This window comes from Peromyscus maniculatus, chromosome 18, assembly GCF_049852395.1.
Source record: "Peromyscus maniculatus bairdii isolate BWxNUB_F1_BW_parent chromosome 18, HU_Pman_BW_mat_3.1, whole genome shotgun sequence".
Lineage (NCBI taxonomy): Eukaryota > Metazoa > Chordata > Mammalia > Rodentia > Cricetidae > Peromyscus > Peromyscus maniculatus.
In genome coordinates, this window is record NC_134869.1 from 43,578,628 (window position 1) to 43,599,002 (window position 20,375).

Sequence of the window (20,375 nt, forward strand, 5' to 3'; positions counted from 1 at the left end):
TTCCCAAAGGACAGCAGAGACATGATTAAAAAATGGCTTTCACCGTGTGTTCACCAGCTCCACAGAACTCCTGCCACAGCGCTTTCTGTGGGGGGCGGGTGTTGAAGCCGGCCCACACGGTGCTGGATCCGGAGCTGGGGTGGGGTTGCACAATTGGGAGTTTCCCTGCCCCCTCAGGAGGTGAGAGTGTTTCCACTTGAGGGTCTTAGAGTCCTTCTGGGCTCTTTGGCACTTGGAAAGTAGGAAATCCGCCCCCATTTCCCGCCCCATAGGGATGGGGTTGGGGGAGGACTTGGCACTGGCTGTGGGGGGAGGTTATGGCTCCATCAGGCCTCTGGTCACTCACGGAGAGGCAGGGTTGTCACCAGGACAAGCCCCTGTTAGGGATCAGGTCGGTAGAAAGAGAGGGTCAGGGGTCAGGGGTTGCTGGAAATGTCCTGGCGGGGGGACAAGGAGGCAGGCCCAGCCTGACGGAGGGAAGGCCCAAGTCGGCCGTCACTCGGCGGTCATGCACTGAAGCCGGTGCTTGAAGAAGAGCAGACGAAGTTTGGCCACCTGACTCTGGTCCAGGGATCCCGGGTAACGGTAGCGGGCGTACGTTTCAGCCCCCGCGTCCTTGGACACCCACGGCAGCTTCACCTTCGAGGCATGGTCCACAACCACGTCAGAGCAGGAGCCCACGCGGAGGGAACCGAGTCCGTCCAGGAAGAATTCTGGGGTGAGGGTGGGGGAGAGCAGGCGGTTAAGGCTCCCGAGGGCGGCAAAGGCCGGCTCCCAGGGAGAGCTGAAGCCGAGGGCTCGGAGGGCGGCGGTGCCAAGACTCGGTCACGAAGGACGCTTGTAAAGGGGAGCTCATTTCGATCAGCCCCAGACCCCCTCCTCGGAGCGGGTCTGAACCTGGGGACGCCGCCCGCAGTGAGGGTGACCTTGGCGCTGGAGGGGAGGTCGAGGCCGACCTGCATCTGTGCCGTCTGAGGCGTAAACGCGATGTCAGGCAGAAGAAAGTGGAGGTTTCGGGGGTTTTTTGTTTTTAGCTCAGATGCAAACCTCGGTAACACCCCAGTCCCCCAGAACTGCCCTAGCATCCGGGGGCATGGGGGCGGTGGGCAGGTGCAGCCTCGCGGGGGCCCCGCCCAGAAGCCGCGCCAGGTCCTTCCCAGGCCTTGCCAGGAGGGGGCGCCACTCACCCAGGTGTGCCACCCGGTTGAGGCGCGGGTCAAAGCCCACCTCGCGCACTTTATCTGTGCGCGCCAGGAAGAAGTTGACCACGCCGTCGGTGACCACGCAGCTCGGGAAGCCAACGAGCTCGTGGTGGAAGCCGCGCTTTTGCCGGAGGCAGTCCCCGAGGCCCGGGGCGCCCGGCTCCACGCTCAGCAGCTGCCGGTAGGTGGTAGAGAAGCCCGAGATCTCCCGCACGGCGCCCCCAACCTGCCGGGAGTGAGAGGATGCTCCGGTTAAGGCTAGCTCCCCCAGGAGCAGGGTGCTTCCTGTCTGCGCCCCGTGCCCCACCCTGGCCCTACGTGCCCCGGCACCACAGGACCCAGGACTGTCCCCCCCCCCCCCCCCCCGAGACCTACTTCACCCGAGGAGGACCGGGCCGCTCGCTCTCCCGCCCCACCCGCCGCGCCCCTCCCTACCAGGTCCAGGGGCGTCCTCTCCAGCACGTCCACAAGCTTCTCCAGCCGCGTGCGCGCCGTGAAGACAAAGTCGTCGTCCACCCACAGCACGTATTTGGTGGTTACTTGGGACACCGCCAGGTTCCGACCTGCGAACCAACCCTAGGAGAGTTGGATTATGGTTGGGGAGTCTGTAGAAGCAGGAAAAGTCCGCCGTCTCTCTCCCTCTCCCCTGACCATCTAAACAGGCCGTACCCCGCTAGCCGTTTTTTTTTTTGGGGGGGCGGGGAGGTGTTTCGAGACAGGGTTTCTCTGTGTAGCTTTGGAGCCTGTCCTGTAACTCACTCTGTAGCCCAGGCTGGCCTCGAACTCGCAGAGATCCGCCTGGCTCTGCCTCCCGAGTGCTGGGATTAAAGGCGTGCGCCACCACGGCCCGCCTCCTCTCTAGACTTTTGAGTACTTTCGGGTGACCAGAAACTAGTTTTGTTTTGTTTTGAATCCGCAGGTTCCCACCTCTCTTCCTAAAGATCTTGAGTCTTTTGGGGAAGGGTCTTGAAATGGCATTTAATTCCTGCGTGCCTCCTTCGATTGGTTCTAATTTTTATAGGTATGAAGCACCATTTCAAGAACGCAGAGCGAATAAGACAGGCAAGATTCCTGATCCCAGGGTCCCTTACAATAGGCGCACACTTGTTTCTGAGGCAGGTGGTCCTTAATCACTACCCAGCAAGCTGCAGGAGTCTGAGGGCACGCCCCCTTCCCAGAGTCCCCTGGCGCCCCGGTTCAGCTCTGCAGGCTGCGCACCTTGCCGAAGGGCATGAGATAGTGCTCCACGTGGGGGTCGCTAATGCGCTCCGGTTTGTCGCTGTCGTCGGCGATGACGATGGTGACCGTGGGGTAAAAGCGTCGGATGCTGGCAATGAGCGCCCGCAGCCGATCATAACGAAGAAAGGTCTTGGTGGCTATGGTAACCAGAGCACTGATGTTGTACTGGGCTGAAAGCAAGACGCAGGGGTGGGAGCAGAAAGAAAAAAGAAAAGAAAAAAAAAAATGGGAAGGAGAAGTGGAAACGCAGCCCCTCCCAGGGCCAACCCCTTCTTTACTTCCCTAATCCCGCGAGCCTCACCTCCCTGGGACAGAGATGAAGGCGGGTACAGCCGGGGCTGGGGAGGATGTCTTATGCGGATGGTGAAGACGGCTTCATGTCCCTTGGTGGAGAACCGGACTGGGAAGAAAGGACGTGCAATTGGGCCCTTAAGACTACAAGAACATTCGCTTTTCAGCGGACCCAGGATTTAAATCCCTGTTCTGCATTCTGCCTTTCCAGACCTTGGTGGGCAAGAACATAGAGCTCTGACTTCCGTGGAACCTACGTTTTGTTGTTTGGTGGTGGTGGGAATTGAATTTAGAGCCTAATGAATGCTCGGCAAGTACTCTACCACCGAGCGAGGATGACCTTGAACTTCCTGCCTCTGCCTGTTGAATGAGATTACAGGTGTTATTTCCTACAGGCGTCTCCCAGTGAGACACCAGCAGAGTTCTGTGCAGTGCTGAGGACTGAGCCCATGGTCTTGTGCTTGCTAGACAAGCACGCTGCCCACTGAGCTACATTTCCTGCCCAGAAACTGACAGTTTAGGAGGTGGGACAAAGACAATGGAACAACTTCCTCCTTCTCCTCTTCCTCCTCTTCTTCTTTTTCCCTTTTTGGCTTCTGGAGACTGGGCCCTGCTTATGTAGCCCAGGCTGGTTTCAACCCTGAGGCAATTCCCCTGCCTGCCTCAAATTCCTGAGTGCTGGGATTATAGGGGAGCTTTGCTGTGTCTAGCTAAAAGCTAACGTTTTTAAAAGTTAATCTTTACTAAGCATTTGCTACATGCATATACATATATGCATACTACAAGGGTAGACTGGTCTACCCTTGAACTCTCTACCTTCCCGCCGAGGCTTCCCAAGCACTAAGATGCAGGCATGGACCACTATACTTGGCTCTGTGCTACACAGCTGTAAAATCCTCTGTACGTTGGAGGTGGTGGCACACACCTGTAATCCTGGGGGGTAGAAGCTTGAGGACCAGGAGTCAAGGTCAGCTGAACAGTGAGTTTGAGGCCAGCCAGAGCCACGTGAAAGGAGCTGGCTTCAACAACGAAACAAAAAAAATTGAAGATGTGTTCTAAATCGATGAAGCCACTTAATCCTCATGGTAACTCCATTACATAAATTCCTAGGACAACCTGGAGGAGGTGGGAATGGAGGGTGGGCTGGGGGTAAGGGGAGGGCGTGGGAGGGGGGAGAATAGGGGAACCCATGGCTGATATGTAGAACTGAATGGTATTGTAAAATAAAAAATATATATCACACACAAAAAAAATTCCTAGGACAGGAAACTTAGGCGCAGAAAAGGATGTGGTGATATATTGTGTACCCTAATAAACTTGCCTGAGGATCAGAGGACGGAGCCAGGCACTAGGTTAGACTTAGAGGTCAGGCAGTGGTGGCACACACCTTTAATCCCAGCACTTGAGATCTCATGCCTTTGCTTGGGAAGCACACACGCCTTTAATCCCAGGAAGTAATATGGCAGGGCAGAGAAAGGTATATAAGGCGAGAGGAAACAGGAACTCAACTCTCTTTAGGCTGAGGATATCATAGAGGTAAGAACTAGTGGCTGGGGCTGGAGAGATGGCTCAGAGGTTAAGAGCACTGGCTACTCTTCCAGAGGTCCTGAGTTCAATTCCGAGCAACCACATGGTGGCTCACAGCCACCTAATGAGATCTGGTGCCCTCTTCTGGAGTGCAGGCATACACGCAGATAGAATACTGTATATATAATAAATAAATAAATCTTTAAAAAAAAAAAAAAGAACTAGTGGCTGGCTGCTCTGCTTCTCTGATCTTTCAGCTTTCACCCTGATATCTGGCTCTGGATTTTTTTATTTTATTTTATTAAAATACCATCTAAGATTTGAACAACCAAAGTAAATTGCCCATATTACACAACAACATTCTAGTTTTAGGTCAAGTAAAAAGAAAAGTCTAGGTTTAGTTCTGGTACTGGTGAGTGAGGTAAGGAACATTGCCTTAAGCAAAGAGGAGACATCTGGGCACAGATGCAGATGTTGGGAAAGAGCCAGCTGTGACAAAATCTTGGGGAAGAATGTTCCAGGCAGATGCAGAGGTCAGTCACTTCTTGGAGCCACAATGGTGGAATGATGGGCAGAAGCTGGGCCACGCCCGGGGCTCTGGTTTCCCTCTGGCCTGTTTTGGCCCCAGACACACAAAGGCTCCTTCTCCGGGCCCTGGCACGGCCGGCCCACTCGCTACATTCACGGCCGGTCTCGGCAATTCTAGCCACTGCTGGAGTGCCTCCCACACCCTCTATCACTTGCTCTCGAAAGATTCCCTGGGTTCTTTCTGTTCCTTCAGCCTCCCCTCCCCAGGCCTCGCACCTCTGTCCGCCGCGTTGGCCTGGTAGCTTCGGCTGCTGTAGGTGACCAGCTGCAGCTGCCGGTTGAGTCTATCCAGACCTGGGCTGGCGAGGGTGAGGTCTGTCTGTCCCTCTCCAGTGAGAGTCACCCCCGACACTTCCCCTGCCACGTCCCAGGTGCCTAGGGAAGCACTCAGGTTCACCTGGCCGGGGATTGAGAGAGAGCAGGGTTAGACCCCCCTACCTACCCACCTCTTGCCCCCCCCCTTTTTTTTTGATCTCCGCCTCTCTCTGGGCGGGTCTGTCACCCCTCATGCCCACCCGGCCTCTTCCTTCGCTGTTTGCTCTCACCTGGTAGACCTCCTGAGCAGAAGCTTCCTGCAGACTTAGCCCTGGGAGGAAGGATGGGGAGCCGGGGTTACGCAGGCTGCCCTGCATTCTTGATGGTTTACTCTCTCCTTCCCACCCTGTGGCCCGCCGCACAGAACTTCATGCCCACCTCTCCTGGGGAGGCCTAGTACAGCGCACCCTAGAGGGACTGCTTTTTCAACTCCTTCCCATCAGAGAGATTTCTCCCGGGCCTTGTCCTGCCTATCTCGCCAGCCCTTGCTCAGCTACCAAAGAAGGGACTCCTCTTCACAAATGTCCCGGGTGTTCTGCAATTCCCGACAGAGTCTGTCCTCACCTCCCACCTCCTGAGCCCCCTTATCAGAGGTCTTCACCCCCATTTCTTTTCATCCAGCCTAGTCCAGCCCAGCTCACCCCTAAGACCTTCCTTCTCTACCTGGCACCAAGATGCTCCTGAGGGGCTGGACCTCCACGCCCTGCAGGGGATACTGTAAGGGCGAATTGGCCGGGGCTATGAGCAGCTGGTCGGCCAGGGATTGGCTCCTGCAGTAGAGAGGGAGGGACAAAGGGGTCAGGAGGAGAGATCTCACTAACGGACCCCCTCCCCCCACACACACACCCTCCCGAAGACTTTCTCACTGGCACCTTGCAAGGAAGGCCTGGTATTCCTGCTCCCGGGCGTCAGAGACAGCCCTCAGCTCGTCAGTGTCAAAGGCTTTAGTGAGGTCGACGGCTCGAACCTGTCTCTGGAATGGGAAGGCAAAGCTCCCTCCCCTGGATTCACAACTGCAGTTGTGATGAGCCAGCAGCCTGGAGTGAGGAGAAAGGGTCTTGAGAGCGAGGCTCCCCGGCTCCGGCTCCGTTGATCTCACAAAACGCAAAGCACCCCCGCACTTGGATCCCTCAACTCTTCCCATGTGGTGCCTTTCCCCTTAAACACTGCTCTTCAAGCCGGGCGGTGGTGGCGCACGCCTTTAATCCCAGCACTCGGGAGGCAGAGTCAGGCGGATCTCTGTGAGTTCGAGGCCAGCCTGGGCTACCAAGTGAGTCCCAGGAAAGGCGCAAAGCTACACAGAGAAACCCTGTCTCGAAAAACCAAAAAAAAAAAAAAAAACAAAAAAAACAAAAAAAAAAAACACTGCTCTTCAAATAGACCCCAAGGTGTGTGGGGGGGACCACAGACGAGAGAGGCTTATCCCTTGTATCTGGGCTTTATAGAGGTGTGGAGAAGAACCAATTACTGAGGTCGACCTAGCCGCCACTCAGGAACCCTTCTGTCATCTCAAGTCTAAGTCAAGAAGCAGGCAGTCTCTGGGGTGCTCCCCTGCCTGAACATCCTCCCACACCCCAATGGCGGTGACAAGGTTCAAGGAGGGTAGATTTGCTGTTCCCTCCCCCCTAGTTCAAGCCTCGGCAACCTTCTCCACCTCCCGCTTCACTGCACCCACCAGTCAGCAGCATCCAAGTCCAGCCCTGGAGGAAACAAAAGCTCCCAGGCAAACCCCCCCCCCCACTTCCCCTCCAGCAAGCTCTGCTCTGCCGCCACCTCGCCGCGATCAGCACTCACCCCACCACTTGCTCCTTGATCCTGACCGGGATGTGCGCGTAGCGGGGCTCAGGGGCAAGGTTTGGCAGATCGAGCCTCGGGGGACCTTGTGGGGGCGACCACAGAGACAGAGGGTTCGGGAGACTGGGCGCGTCTCGGGTGCTGGCGTACAGGAGCCCCAGCGAGGCGCAGGCGAGCAGCAGGACCAGCGCACAGAGGGCCCGGCGGCCCAGCCGCATCCTAAGATAGGGGAGGATGAGAGGTGACCAGGGGCTGGAGGAAGGTGAGGGCTGGGTCTTTCCATTCCGCTGCCTCGGAGGGTGGCGCAGGTTTCCGAGGCCACCCATCTCCGTTCAGCAGGGCGCACATCCCTTCCCTACGCTGGGGTCTCCGGGGCCTCCTTTCTTCCGCCTCTCTCTCACATCTGAGCTTCCGCACACACCAGAGGTCCGGCATGGTGACACGCCACACCTTGGGCGCTTGGGCCCTGGGGACTCCACCCCCACCCCCACCCCCACGCGCCTTACCCGGGCCGGGGTGCTGCCGGGGCGGGGGGGCGGCTGCACACCTGGCCTGCCAGGGAAAGCACCGTATCGCGCCCGTGCCTGCGGGTGCCCGGGCCTCGGTGACCCTCGGGTGGCCTCGGTGCGCCACCGGGACGACGCGCGGGGGGCCGCTCCAGCCCACACCTTGGCCGCGGGGCGCTCGAGCGCACTGACCTGTCTAACGCTCCAAGGCCGCGGCAAGATCGCGGTCCGGGCGGCGCCCGGCTCTCCGCCCCGGCCGGGGGGTCCTCATGAGGCCGGGGACGGCCTGATGCGGGAGCCGGGCTGGAGCCTGACAGCGTAGGGGATCCGGCTCCTCCCGCCTGCGGACACCGGGGCTTTGTAGACCGAGGCGTGGGGGTGGTGCTGGACGTTTCCTGCCGGGGAGAACCGAGTCGTAGATCTGCCGCGCCCCGGCCCCAGCAACAAAGCCGGGCAGCCCTGGCACCGAGTCGCGCTCGCAGGCAGCGGAGGGCGCCGGCCCCCGCCCCGGCTCGCACCACCGCAGCGCGGCTCCCGGGATGGATGCGGCAGAGGCTCCGGCTCTGCGCGGGTTTGGCGAGCGCCGCGGCGCCTTCTGGCGGGCGCAGAGGAGATTGCTCGGCCCGGGAGCCCTGGCTGGAAGGTCCCTGTCTCTCTGGCCCTCATCCCTTCGCCCCCCAAACCGCTACGTCTCCGTAACGGTTCACGGCCCCCGTCATTTCCCCATTCGCTCTGTGTGTCGCCTAGGGACGACGATTGGGTACAGCAGGCCGGAGGTGGGGCCGTGTGTTCTAACCTCAAGGAAAACTTGAGTGGGTAGGATGGGATTAAGGAAACCAGACATCCCTGGAGATAAACACTGCCTATGTTAACAAAGATGGTCACCCCCCCTCCCGCCCCTCTTCTCCGAATTCCGAGCAATCAACTGAGGTAAGCCGTTATGCTCTGCATGGTCTACCTCCCCCTAACTAACTGCTTCTTGGTACAGACTTGAAGGGGATCCTCGGGAAAGGGTCAGGCGAGAAGTGGTCCTTTCACATATAGGCCATAGGTGGACTCCTGACGGGCCAGAGTTAAAAGCCTACGGTTCTCAGAAGGATCAAAATTTCATGCAAAAACGGGGAGAACCTGATGGAAAAAATGTGCTGCAAACGGACGTTTCCTGTCCTGACCACACACACAATGTAAGATAGGGGACTCTTGAAAGAACCATGTGCGTCTGCTGGGGAAAAATGGGAAATTCCACCCCTCTTAAACCAAAATTTCCAGATCAAAAGTTAAATGACAAAAACTTTAAAATAAATCAAGGACTTTTTTTTTTTATATACAGTTGGAAGCCCTCCCCTAAGCAAGCGGTAAAGGGAAATATCAACATACTGCCTATATAAAAAATACTTGATAGTCGTCTGGTGTGAGAACCAAAGTTATGTTTTGAGTCTTAATCACTGTGCCCAAGAGATCCATAAAACAAACAAACAAAATGCCTCTAACCTGTAAGTCCCTCACCCAAGGCCTGATACTTCCCGAGATGCTGGAGCCTGCTGTTCATGTACGATAACAAGCCACATGTTTTCACTTCCCTAAACAAATTTGGTTGACCACCCAACTACACCGGAAGTGTTCGATCACTCCTAGACGAGAGGTACCTAGGAAGGGCCTCAGGATGTATGCTGGCCCCTGATTGGACGGAGGTGGGAAGTACGAAGCCTTGTGGGTTTGCCTAGACGATGTAGCTCGTGGCCATTTTCTGGGAACCCTGGAATGGACCTGGTCAGAGTCTTATCATCCTGGCTAGTATTTGATTAAAGCTTACTACAAATTTCAAAAAAACCTGTAGCGGTCTTATTCTCAACCAGTGGGAGTAACACAGACTTAGTGGTACATGTCTGTACTCCTAACACTGTGGCGGCAGAAGCTGGAGGACTAGCGAGATTTTTTGGTCTGGGCCACATTAGGGAGACTTGTCAAAAAAAACACAATACCTGGAGAAATGGTTCAGCGGTTTGATTCCCAGCACTCATGTTGGGTGACTCACAACTGCCTGTTAACTCCAAACACCAGGGGTTTGATGCCCCCTTCTGGTCTCCTCAGGTACAGACACATGTGGCGTACACTCACATAGATACACACACACACACACACACACACACACACACACGAGGCTAGAGGGTTAAGCTCAGTGATAGAATATTTGTTCTTTTGAGATTTTTCATAGATTTTCCCTACATATGAAAATCTCATAGAAAGCACACACATGTTCCTCATACATGTGCATACATGTGCCTATGTTTATGTGTTGAAACAATTGGTTAGGCCGTGGAGGTTTGGACGAGGAAGGCCTTCCATCAGTTCAGGTATTCGAACACTTGGTCTCCAGCTGATGACCCTGTCTGGGGAGGGGGTACAGCTTTGGGGGAGGAAGCCCCTCACTGGGGGTTTGTAGCCTCACCCCGCCTGCAGATCACGTTCTGCTTCATTTTTCTTGGTTGAGGTGTGATCATTTCCCTGCTCCTGTTACCATGCCTACCCACCACAACGGACTCATATTTCCCAGAAGCCACAAGCTCAAATAAGCCCTTTCTTAAGTCATTCTTAGTCATGGCATTTTATCACAGCAAGAGAAAAGTGACAGGTACACTGGCTAACCCGGATTCAAGAAGTCACTAAATGTCACCTTTGGGGCCGGCAAGGTAGTTCAGCCAGTAAAAGCACTTGCTACTCAGGTGTGATCATGTGAGTTAGATGTCCATGTTCTCTCTCTAATAAGTAATAAAAATAAACCCCTTGGTCAGGTCAGTGTGGGTTCAAAGAATTTGTGACAATTTCTAATCCTCCATGATCACTAGTGACCAAAATCTCTCTCTCTCTCTCTCTCTCTCTCTCTTTTTTTTGTTTGTTTTTTTTTGAGACAGGGTTTCTCTGTGTAGTTTTGGTGCCTATCTTGGATCTCACTCTGCAGCCCAGGCTGGCCTCGAACTCACAGAGATCGGCCTGGCTCTGCCTCCCGAGTGCTGGGACTAAAGGTGTGCGCCACCACCGCCCGGTTCGACCAAAATCTCTTTAAAGCTTAGCTTGTACTTACTTTTAGTAAGTGTTATGTATTCATATTTAGTAATTAAATATATATTTGAAAATATTTTAACCATGTCAAATTACATGCTTCATTGTGTATCATCTGGCAGCATCACTGATACCCAACCTAATACAGTCAACCTACGCTTACTGTAACAAAAATCAGGATTAAACTAAAAAGATGCCCTGGCCCTGATGTCACAGGCCTAGAACACCACCGGCTTCTCAGGAGGCTGAAGCAAGAGGATGAGAAGTTGGAGGATATCTTGGGCTGCACAGTGAGTTTAAGGCCAGCCTAAGCAAAGTAGTGAGGCTCCGTCAATCAAAAGTAAAGAGAACCGAAGACGGAGATCTCTGATGGAGGACTTGCCTAACATTCACAAGGCTCCATCCCCAAGGCCACCTAAATAAAGACAAGTAAGCAAACTGAAGCTGGAGCTGGGGAGATGCCTTGGTGGCTCCCTGGAGTGGTCGTGGTGCACATGTTTAATCTGAGAGCTCAGGAGGTGGAGGACCTCTGTGAGTCCAAACAACACATACACACACACACACACAACAACAACAACAACAAAAAAAAAAAAAACAAAAACGCTTGTCACTCTTGCAAAGAATTTGAGTTTGGTTCCCATCACCCATGTGGTACTTCTCACAACTGCCTGTAACTCCAGTTCCAGGGCATTCAATGTCTTCCTTTGCAAGTGCACATACCCACATGCAGACACACAGAGAGACAGATCACACGTGTACACACACACCACACACACAATGATGTTGTTTTGAATTATAAACAACACCTAGCTAAACAGTCGCCTCTTTCCTTGTGCCAAACATTCTAAGCATTCGGTTATTTATGCAGTAACAACTAACAATCCCACAATGAAAGCGCTTCTGTCTCATTCTCTAAACGAGGAAACAGGAATTGCTTCGCTGAGAAAGGGCAAGATTAAGATTAGAACTTGACAGGTTGCCTCCGTGTCCAGCCAGGTAGCCAGTATATGACACTGTCTCCAAGCACGACGCACCACAGATGGCTAGGAATGCCATCCAATACAAAATCATAAGCTTAATTAAAACATAAGTGTTGGAAACTTTTTTCCTTGTAATTCAGTTTTATGGATCTCAAGTGTGAACTTTAAAGAAAATATCAGGAGGTTGGACACATCTCTCAGTGATGAATGCCTTCAGCCACAAAACATACCTAACGATATCAAAGACAATAAAATTTACAGTGTTTGGGTTCCCAGCTACTCAAGAGAGCAAAGTAAGGGGATCACTTGAGTCTGAGAGTTTAGAAACAGCCTGGGCAAATATATGCTCTTAAAAAATGCTCTTGAGGGGGCTGGAGAGGTGGCTCAGTGGTTATGATCACTGGCAGATCTCCCAAAGGACCTGAGTTTGATTCCCAGCTCCCATTTGGCCACTCATAACTCTTAGTAACTCCAGTCCCAGGAGATCCAATGCCCTCTCCTGTCCTCAGGTACCAAGCTGCATTAGGGCACAGCCACACATGTAGGCATCGCTCACACACATAAAATAAAATGAATCATTTTTTGGAGACAGGGTTTATCTCTGTATAACAGCTCTGGCTGTCCTGGAACTCACTCTGTAGCCCAGGCTCGCCTCGAACTCACAGAGATCCGCCTGCTTCCGCCTCCTGAGTGCTGGAATTAAAGGTGTGCACCACCCACCCTGGCAGAATAATTTTTTTTAAACAATAAGAAGGGGATTTATATTAGAGAAGACATCAAATTCTTATCAAATGGGAAAAAGGCAGTGGAAGGTCTGTTGTGTTCATTACTCCTGGAATGATCTTACTTTTAGGGTTCTCTGTTCCGTAAGAATATTACTGCTTGTAATAGTAAAGCCAGTGACATGCACAGCCTTCCTTTCTAAACAACTGGATCAAGCAATCCTGTCTGGAGTTAAATATTTAGTCACTAGGGAGAGGAAGTATTATTTGGACTAAGACAAATGTAAGCACAGGCTGGACTCAAGATTGTAAAGACTGACTTTTTAACTATTGGACTTCCGTCTGCAGGTGATAGATTGTCATAAACAGGCTTTTCTAAAGGGCACGTAATTTTTCTTTTTACATTCATTAGTGTGTGTGCTCATGTGGGCACACCGGTGAGTGTGCCGCACACCAACGTGGAGCTCAGAGGACAGGTTGAGAATGTCTGCTCTGCCGTTCTACTTGAGTTCCCTGGATGGAACGTAGGCTTGGCAGGAAGTACCTTTACCATGCTGTCTCATTGGCCTCGGAGGTTTTATTTTACTTTATTTTAGTGTCGGGATGTTTTGCCTGCATCTATGCTTGTTCACCATGTGTGTCCCTGATGCCTGTGGAGACCAGAAGAGGTGTCAGATCCCAGGGACTGGAGTTGGATGGTTCTGAGCCACCATGTGGGTGCCGGAAACCAAACCATCTTTCCAGGCCCTGCATTATATTTCCCATAAAGACAAACAAGTTCTTTGGAGGACTCATTCCAGGTTTTAGTCAAAGACTGAGACAGGAAAAGTTAAATATGAACCTAGAATTCGAGAAAAATAATGATTACTTTAAAAAAGAAAGAAAGAAAGAAAGAAAGAAAGAAAGAAAGAAAGAAAGAAAGAAAGAAAGAAAGAAAGAAAGAAAGAGGGTCCAGAGCGGAGGCTCCCGGTGGATAAGAGCACTGGCTAACTCTAAAAAAGAAAGAAAGAAAGAAAGAAAGAAAGAAAGAAAGAAAGAAAGAAAGAAAGAAAGAAAGAAAGAAAGAGTCCAGAGCGGAGGCTCCCAGTGGATAAGGGCACTGGCTGCTCTTGCAGAGGACCAGGGTTAGTTCCAATAACTCACATAGAATTATCATCCGTAACTCCAGCTCCACGGGGTCGGCCTCCTTGGACACCAGGTGTGCATGTGGGTGCACAAACAACTATGTAAACAAAACACTTAGACACATGAAAACATCTTTAGAGGAAGAAGAGGAGGAGGAGGAAAAGAAGGAGGAGGGGAAGGAGGAGGAGGAGAAAAGCAGGAGGGGGGAGGAGGGAGAGGAGGAGGAAAAAGAGGAGGGGGAGGAGGAGGAAAAGGAGGAGTAGATGAAGAAGAATTATTCAGGTTGGTCTAGAGGTGGCCTGCTGGGCTAAAGGCACTGATGACTCCAGTTTGATCCCCAGGTCCCTCACAGTAGTAGAAGGAGAGAAATAATTCCTGCAGATTGTCATCTGACCTACACACACACACACACACACACACACACACACACACACACACACACAAATTATTAAAACTTTGAAGAGAATCTTTTTTAAAAAAAAATGATGGGAGGGGCTAGAAAGACCCCTCAGTGGGTAAGAGCACTGGATGCTCTTCCAGAGGACTCCGGTTCAATTTCCAGCACCCACATGGCAGGCACCACATCCCCTGTGGTTCTAGGGGATCTGACACCCTCATCTGGCCTCCGAGGACACCAGGCATGCAAGAGGTACACTTATATAACATGGGCAAAATATCTATATATATAAAATAAAAAAGCTAAAAGTTTTTAACTAAAAATGATTATATATGATATGTATTATGATATATGTCATATATAATGGTTATATATATATCATATATAATGGTTATATATATATATATATGGCTCAGTGTGAAGGCAGCTTCACGAGACTGGTACTAGTTGGATATTATGACAGTTTTAGCATAAAAATAATTCACAATAAGAATGAAATGTGAATTATTGGAAAATATGAATCTATTAGCCTAAACTGAAGGAAAAAATTAAGAATCTGGCTGGGCATGGTGCCAGTGCTATTGTAAGTCTAGCACCAGAGAGACAGAGTTAGGCGTAGGGAAAGGGTGGATGCCGGCTGATAAGTGTGGAGTGGGTGGAGTTGTGAATGGCTACTTTATAACTACCACAGTAAAAACCAGTTACAGTAAGATGAATAAATGATTGTTAATTAAAGAGGAAATTTTATTAAGAGCAGGATCTATACATTTTTATGATGTTTTAATCCTTGTGGCATTGAGGATTAAACCCAGGGCTTCTAGAACATTAGGCAAGTACTATATCTCCAGCTCCAGAAAGCCCCTTCTGACTGGCTTATTTGTTGTGGAATATGACTTTAACTAGGCAAAGATGTGTTCCATTTGTTTATACTGCAGACTGTTACTCTAACTGTGTACAGGTGTGTTACTTTTGTTTATGCTGCATTTGTTTAACTATGCAAAGATGTGTAACATTTGTTTCACCTTGCCTGCCTAAGGCACCTGATTGGTCTAATAAAGAGCTGAACGGCCAATAGCTAGGTAGGAGAGGGATGGGCGGGGCTGGCATGCAGAGCGGACAAACAGGAGAGGAAATCTAGGCTCCAGAGGAGGAGGAAGAAGAGAGGAGAGAACGGGGGAAGAGAACTGGGAAGAGAAGAAGGAACACACCCAGGGTCAGAAGCCAGTCAGCCAACATAGAGACAGCCAGAAAGTAAGATAGACAGAAAGAAGAAAAGGTAAAAAGCCCTGAGGCAAAACATAGACGAAGAGAAAGAGGTTAAGTTAAAAGAGCTACCCAGAAATGAGCCTAAGCTAGGCTGAGCATTCAGAACTAATAATAAGTCTCCGTGTCGGGATTTGGAAGCTACCCTGACAAAGACAGAGTGTAGTACAGAGTTCTGTCTGGGCGTAGTTAGCTTGATTCTAAGTAGGAAAGATAAAGACAGGCTTAATGAGGGGAAATAGATGTACATACATATCTGTATAAATATAAACTAACTTGTATTTTTTTTTTAATGCCAGTCATTTTTCAAAGAAAGACTGAGAAACTTCTAGATTAAAGATGGCTAAGGCACTTCTACCGGGACCTACCAACATGGGCTGTGTTTGCACTAAAACCTTACTCCCAGCACACGCTGCAGGAGAAAGGGACAGGGGAGGGTCTGGAGAGATGAGGAAGTGTAGCTGAAATTTTCTTGGTCCTGCCTGGCCCAAGGTCAGGACAAATCTCTCTCACCTGCCAGTCCCGCAGCCGCTCAGACCTAACCAAGTAAACACAGAGACTTATATTACTTATAAACTGTATGGCTGTGGCAGGCTTCTTGCTATCTGTTCTTATGTCTTAAATCAACCCACTTCTATTAATCTATAAGTTGCCACGTGGCTCGTGGCTTACCAGTATCTTAACATCTGCTTCTCATCGTGGAGGCTGGCAGTGTCTCCCTGACTCAGCCTTCCTGTTCCCAGAATTCTCCTCTCTCCTTATCCCACCTATACTTCCTGCCTGGCTACTGGCCAATCAGTGTTTTATTTATTAACCAATCAGAGCAACACACTTAACATACAGAACATCCCACAGCAAGGAAGGGTTATGATCACTTGTTTCTCTTCAAGTGGACAGGAATTGGGCTCCCAGAACCCAGGCTGAGTAGCTTACAATTACCTGTAACTCCAATTCCAGGGGATCCTACATCCTCTTCTGGCTTCTGTGGACATCTGCTCATGTGTGCTATCCACAGAGACACACACAAGCTCATAACTAAGAACAAAAGTAGGCTAGGCATAGTGTCACGCACCTTGAATCCTATTGCAGCCTGGGAAGAGCCAGCTTCCAGGCGGCAGCCAGGGCTGAAAGGGAAAGTCCACAGCATAGTTAAACTAAGACTTTTTCTGAGGGGTTTTAGGGAAGGGAAACACCCACACATATTCTCTCGATGGTTTCATTTCCTTATTTTTTTATTTTCTCATCTTGTTCTCATCATGTTGTACTACTCTGTAGTAGAATATTTTAAGCTGTGTTACTTTTGTTTATGTTGCATTTGTTTAACTCTGTGAAGCTGTGTTACTGTGCCTGTGGAAAACACCTGATGATCTAATAAAGAACTGAATGGCCAATAGCAAGGCAGGAGAAAGGACAGGTGGGGCTGCAGGCAGAGAGAATATGTAGAGGGGGAAATCTGGGAGGAGAGGCCTAAGAGCTAGAGCCAGAGAAGAAGGAAGCCATCGGGGTCCAGCTACACAGCAAGTTATGAAATAAGAATAAAATTTACAGAAGTTAGAGAAAGGGAAAAGCCCAGAGGCAAAAGGTAGATGGGATAATTTAAGATAAGAAAAGCTGGCTAGAAACAAGCCAAGCTAAGGCCGGGCATTGATAATTAAGAATAAGCCTCCATGTATGATTTATTTGGGAGCTGGGTGCCGGGCCCCCCAAAAAGACCAACAAACAACAACACTACTCTTTTGCATCCTCACGTTGTATCTTCTTGTTGCTCCTGCCTCTCAAGCCGTTTTACAGTTTGTATATTCCAACAAAACCTTTTTGAGGCAATCCCAGAGTCACACAAAGGGCACATTCCATAATTAAGTGAATGATTATAGAAACCATGACTATGTAAACGTTTTTGAACAAACTCCCTGCAATTAGAGGGTAACTGGCGAGTGCTGAGTCTCCAGGCAAGGAGACCGTATATCCTCTAATTAAAGCCCAAGCCAACCTTCCTGAGACAAACCGTATGGTTTTTAGCATCAGCTCAAGTCTGTACTTTCGAAGATACTACAGCATACTAATACTAAAATCTTAAGATGTACTTTTTGTCCTGTGTGTAGTTCCTGATTATCTAAGAACACCGGCAGCCCTCATTTGGGGCTACAGAGTCACGTTATTTTCTGTAGCCTTGACTAGTCAGATTATATTTTCACAAATTGAGGTCAGGAATCAGTGCAAGGACTTAATCATTTGCCAGCTAGCAATAATTGGACTGTCTTTGTATTTACAACCTAGCCAGACAGAACAGCTGTGTGTCCTCATGAGTTAAAAATTGGAAACATTTATCTAAGAAAAACCATTAGCAAGGCATCAGGTCTAATCTAAAGCTCTTTTGAATCTTTGTTTCACCTAATGATGTACAAGAAACCTTTGACTTCATATCTCAGCATAAAGATTAAAGGAGCCAGCCTGGCTCCTGGACACAAATGTTTCCCTAAAGCATAAATCTGAGCTGTGGTCTAAAGCAGCTCCTAAGTGTGACTCACAGGCCTCGTGGAACCACAGGTCTTTGTTATGAAACATATCCTGGTTTTATTTATAGTCATCAAACTCTGTGTCAATTAGACAATACAGCTTAAGGAGGACTGATCATTTAGACAAAAGATCAAGATGTATTCATGAGATAAACACACTACAATGCAGGTAGTGGGGGATCCCCACATACATATGCATTATATCAGGTACCAGAGAAAAGCATGTAGGCACAGCAGAAGCAGAGGACAACCTGGAGTCTGTATTCTCGGGAGCCCTGCTTGAACAAGACATACCCATCAGAGTTTTTCTTCACGTGGCCTGACACCTGAACTTCAATTGCTACCTGCTGTTACTCTGGCATGGACACAGGCACTGGCAGAATCCCAATACGTGGGAGGCAGAGTCAGGCAGACCTCTGTGAGTTCAAGGTTAGCCTGGTCTACAAATGAGTTCCAGGCCAACCAAGGCTATATAGTGAGACCCTGTCTCAACAAACAAACATTACATAACTAAATAAATCTCAAGATGGGAAAAGAGGGAGAGGAAAAAGGAGGGGAGAGGGAGAGAAAGAGAGAGAGAGGAGAGAGAGAGAGAGAGAGAGAGAGAGAGAGAGAGAGAGAGAGAGAGAGAGAGAACATGAGGTCTCAGCTCTGGATCAGTTCATCGAAGCAAATCCTGACTAAAAATGCTGGCACTTTTGGAGGTCAGCAGTCTGTTCAAACTACAGGTCATCGTGGGGGTTATTTAAACCTCCTTCTGGGCCAAAATGGTTTTAAGAATCCTGTAACAAGAGAGATGTGAGCGGGAAATATCGTGTGATCTTAGATTGAATCCTGGTCCTCAGTTGGGGAAAATGGCTGAGGGCAGTTGAGAAAGCTAGAAGGAGAATGGTAGATTAGTAAATGTTTAATTTGGTTAAAAGATAAATGTTAAAGGGTAAATGTTAGGTTTCTCGAAAATTGATAACTGGTATCTAAGACTATTTCCTTGTCCTTAAACTTAAAGGAACTCTAAGATGTAAGGCAGTAAGGTAGCATGATGTGTGCAACTTGTTCAAAACAGGGCTGGAGAGATGGCTCAGAGCAGAGGACCTGGGTTCAATTCCCAGCACCCACATGGTGGCTCACAACCGCCTGTAACTCCAGTTCCAGAGATCCGATACCTTCTTCTGGCTCCAAGGGCACCAGGGACACCGGTTGTACACATAGGTGAGACACCATACACATAAAAATAAAATTTTAAGAAAAAAACTGTTCAGAAAAAAATAGTAATATGGTGTGACCTAGATAGTACACGACTGTCAACTGTAACAGGCGCATTTTATATTTTATTGACAACTGAATGATAATATTGTACTAAATTACACAAAATTATAGAAAAATAATAAAACAAATGTGAAAAATAGAAGAAGGGGAATTGTCAAAATAAAGAAATTTGGCAAAGGCTGGTCGAGGTGATTCAAGAAGACATTGCTGTCACTGACTGACCTTGAACTTGTTAGTAGTGCTAAGAGATAAATGCCACAGAACAGGGGTGCTGCTAAGCAAATTCATTCTGTGTGTAACTTTTAGTCAAATATCTACATAACAATAAAGCCGGACATTTCTATTTTCAGGTTATGTCTTTCCTTACCAATGTTCGCCTTCCACACTGAGCAATCATACCCACGTAATACATTCCTTTTAGATACTCAGTGCACTCTGGATAATTCTTCTGATTTCTAAGTTTGGAATTCTTTCAAAGTAAACTATTTACCAGTCACTCCTCTCTGGGTGTGGCGCTGTACACCTGAAATCCCAGCACTCCAGAGGCAGGAGGATGACTGCAGGGGGAGCCACCTAGTGGGTGGGCAGATGTGGGCCAGCTACACACTAGAACACACCCAGACAGCAACAGAACTCAGCTGAGAAACACAGTGACAGTGCCTGGCCTCTAGAGACACTTAGCTCTTGTTCTCAGCAAAACTGAGGCAACAAACCCAGAATATGCTGCTTCTTCTGCTTCTTCTTCTTCTTCTTCTTCTTCTTCTTCTTCTTCTTCTTCTTCTTCTCTCCTCCTCCTCCTCCTCCTCTTCCTCCTCCTCCTCCTCTTCCTCCTCCTCCTCCTTCAGTTTATAAATAGCTTCATTGTGGCATTTTCCTTTTTTAAAACCTTTAAAAAAAAAAAAAAAAAAAAAACGAAGTTTCACTGGATAGCCCAGGCTGTCCTGGAACTCTCTGTAGACCAGGCTGGCCTCAAACTCAGAGATTCACCAACCTCTGCCTCCTGAGTGCTGGGATTAAAGATATAAGACAACATGCAGTGTGGCATTTTCACACATTTGTGGCATTATGCTTTGTTCTTATTCATTCTCTCTCCTTCTGACTGTCCTCTCCTGTTCCCCTCTCCCACCGGTAATTCCTCCTTTGCTAATTGCCATGACAGAGTTGCAGCAGGTGCAACTGAAGTTCAAGGTGTCAGCCCACCAGGAGGCAACTCCCTGATGGGTGAGTCTCAGACAGGCAAGGCCCTGAGACCACAGACCCCAGGGTGTCTTTTGCTTCTCTGCCTTTACATGTTGGATGCTGCCATCTTTCTCTGGTATCTGGCATGGTGTGAATGGGTGTGGGGAGATCCCCACTGCCTGTACTGTAGTGTGTTTATCTCATGGATGCATCCTGTTCTACTGGGCATTTTTGCCTGTGGATTATTATGAAGATGATTTCTTTCTTTCTTTTTTTTTTTGGTTTTTTTTTCGAGACAGGGTTTCTCTGTGTAGCTTTGCGCCTCTCCTGGGACTCACTTGGTAGTCCAGGCTGGCCTCGAACTCACAGAGATCCACCTGGCTCTGCCTCCCGAGTGCTGGGATT

At 49.6% G+C, this 20,375-nt stretch overlaps 1 protein-coding gene and 1 long non-coding RNA gene across 16 annotated transcripts; one reads left to right on the forward strand and one right to left on the reverse strand.

Moving 5' to 3' along the window:
• Positions 1 to 33: 33 nt before the first annotated feature.
• On the reverse strand, positions 34 to 19,554 carry B4galnt1 (beta-1,4-N-acetyl-galactosaminyltransferase 1). 14 transcript variants are annotated; one of them, XR_013045579.1, is made up of 12 exons: positions 8,954 to 9,073; positions 7,655 to 7,857; positions 6,957 to 7,175; positions 6,035 to 6,199; positions 5,826 to 5,932; positions 5,393 to 5,433; positions 5,064 to 5,244; positions 2,743 to 2,841; positions 2,421 to 2,611; positions 1,638 to 1,765; positions 1,188 to 1,428; positions 34 to 713 (listed from the first exon to the last, which is right to left on the reverse strand). XR_013045579.1 is itself a non-coding variant. In XM_076554129.1 (12 exons), exons 3-12 carry the CDS (start codon positions 7,172 to 7,174, stop codon positions 496 to 498), a joined length of 1,602 nt encoding a protein of 533 aa, XP_076410244.1. In that variant the 5' UTR covers position 7,175; positions 7,655 to 7,857; positions 19,505 to 19,554; the 3' UTR covers positions 34 to 495. The 14 variants fall into 14 exon arrangements, 9 of the variants coding, with proteins under 9 accessions (XP_076410244.1, XP_076410243.1, XP_042119285.1 ...); XR_001577325.3 differs by lacking the exon at positions 8,954 to 9,073 and adding an exon at positions 8,259 to 8,463; XR_006065245.2 differs by lacking the exon at positions 8,954 to 9,073 and adding an exon at positions 8,259 to 8,463 and having other exon boundaries at positions 1,638 to 1,778; positions 2,743 to 2,876.
• On the forward strand, positions 7,059 to 9,292 carry LOC143269186 (uncharacterized). Of its 2 annotated transcripts, none has more exons than XR_013045583.1 (2): positions 7,059 to 7,197; positions 8,451 to 9,292. It is a non-coding gene; the product is annotated as an uncharacterized LOC143269186 (long non-coding RNA). The 2 variants fall into 2 exon arrangements; XR_013045582.1 differs by having other exon boundaries at positions 7,103 to 7,218.
• Positions 19,555 to 20,375: the final 821 nt, after the last annotated feature.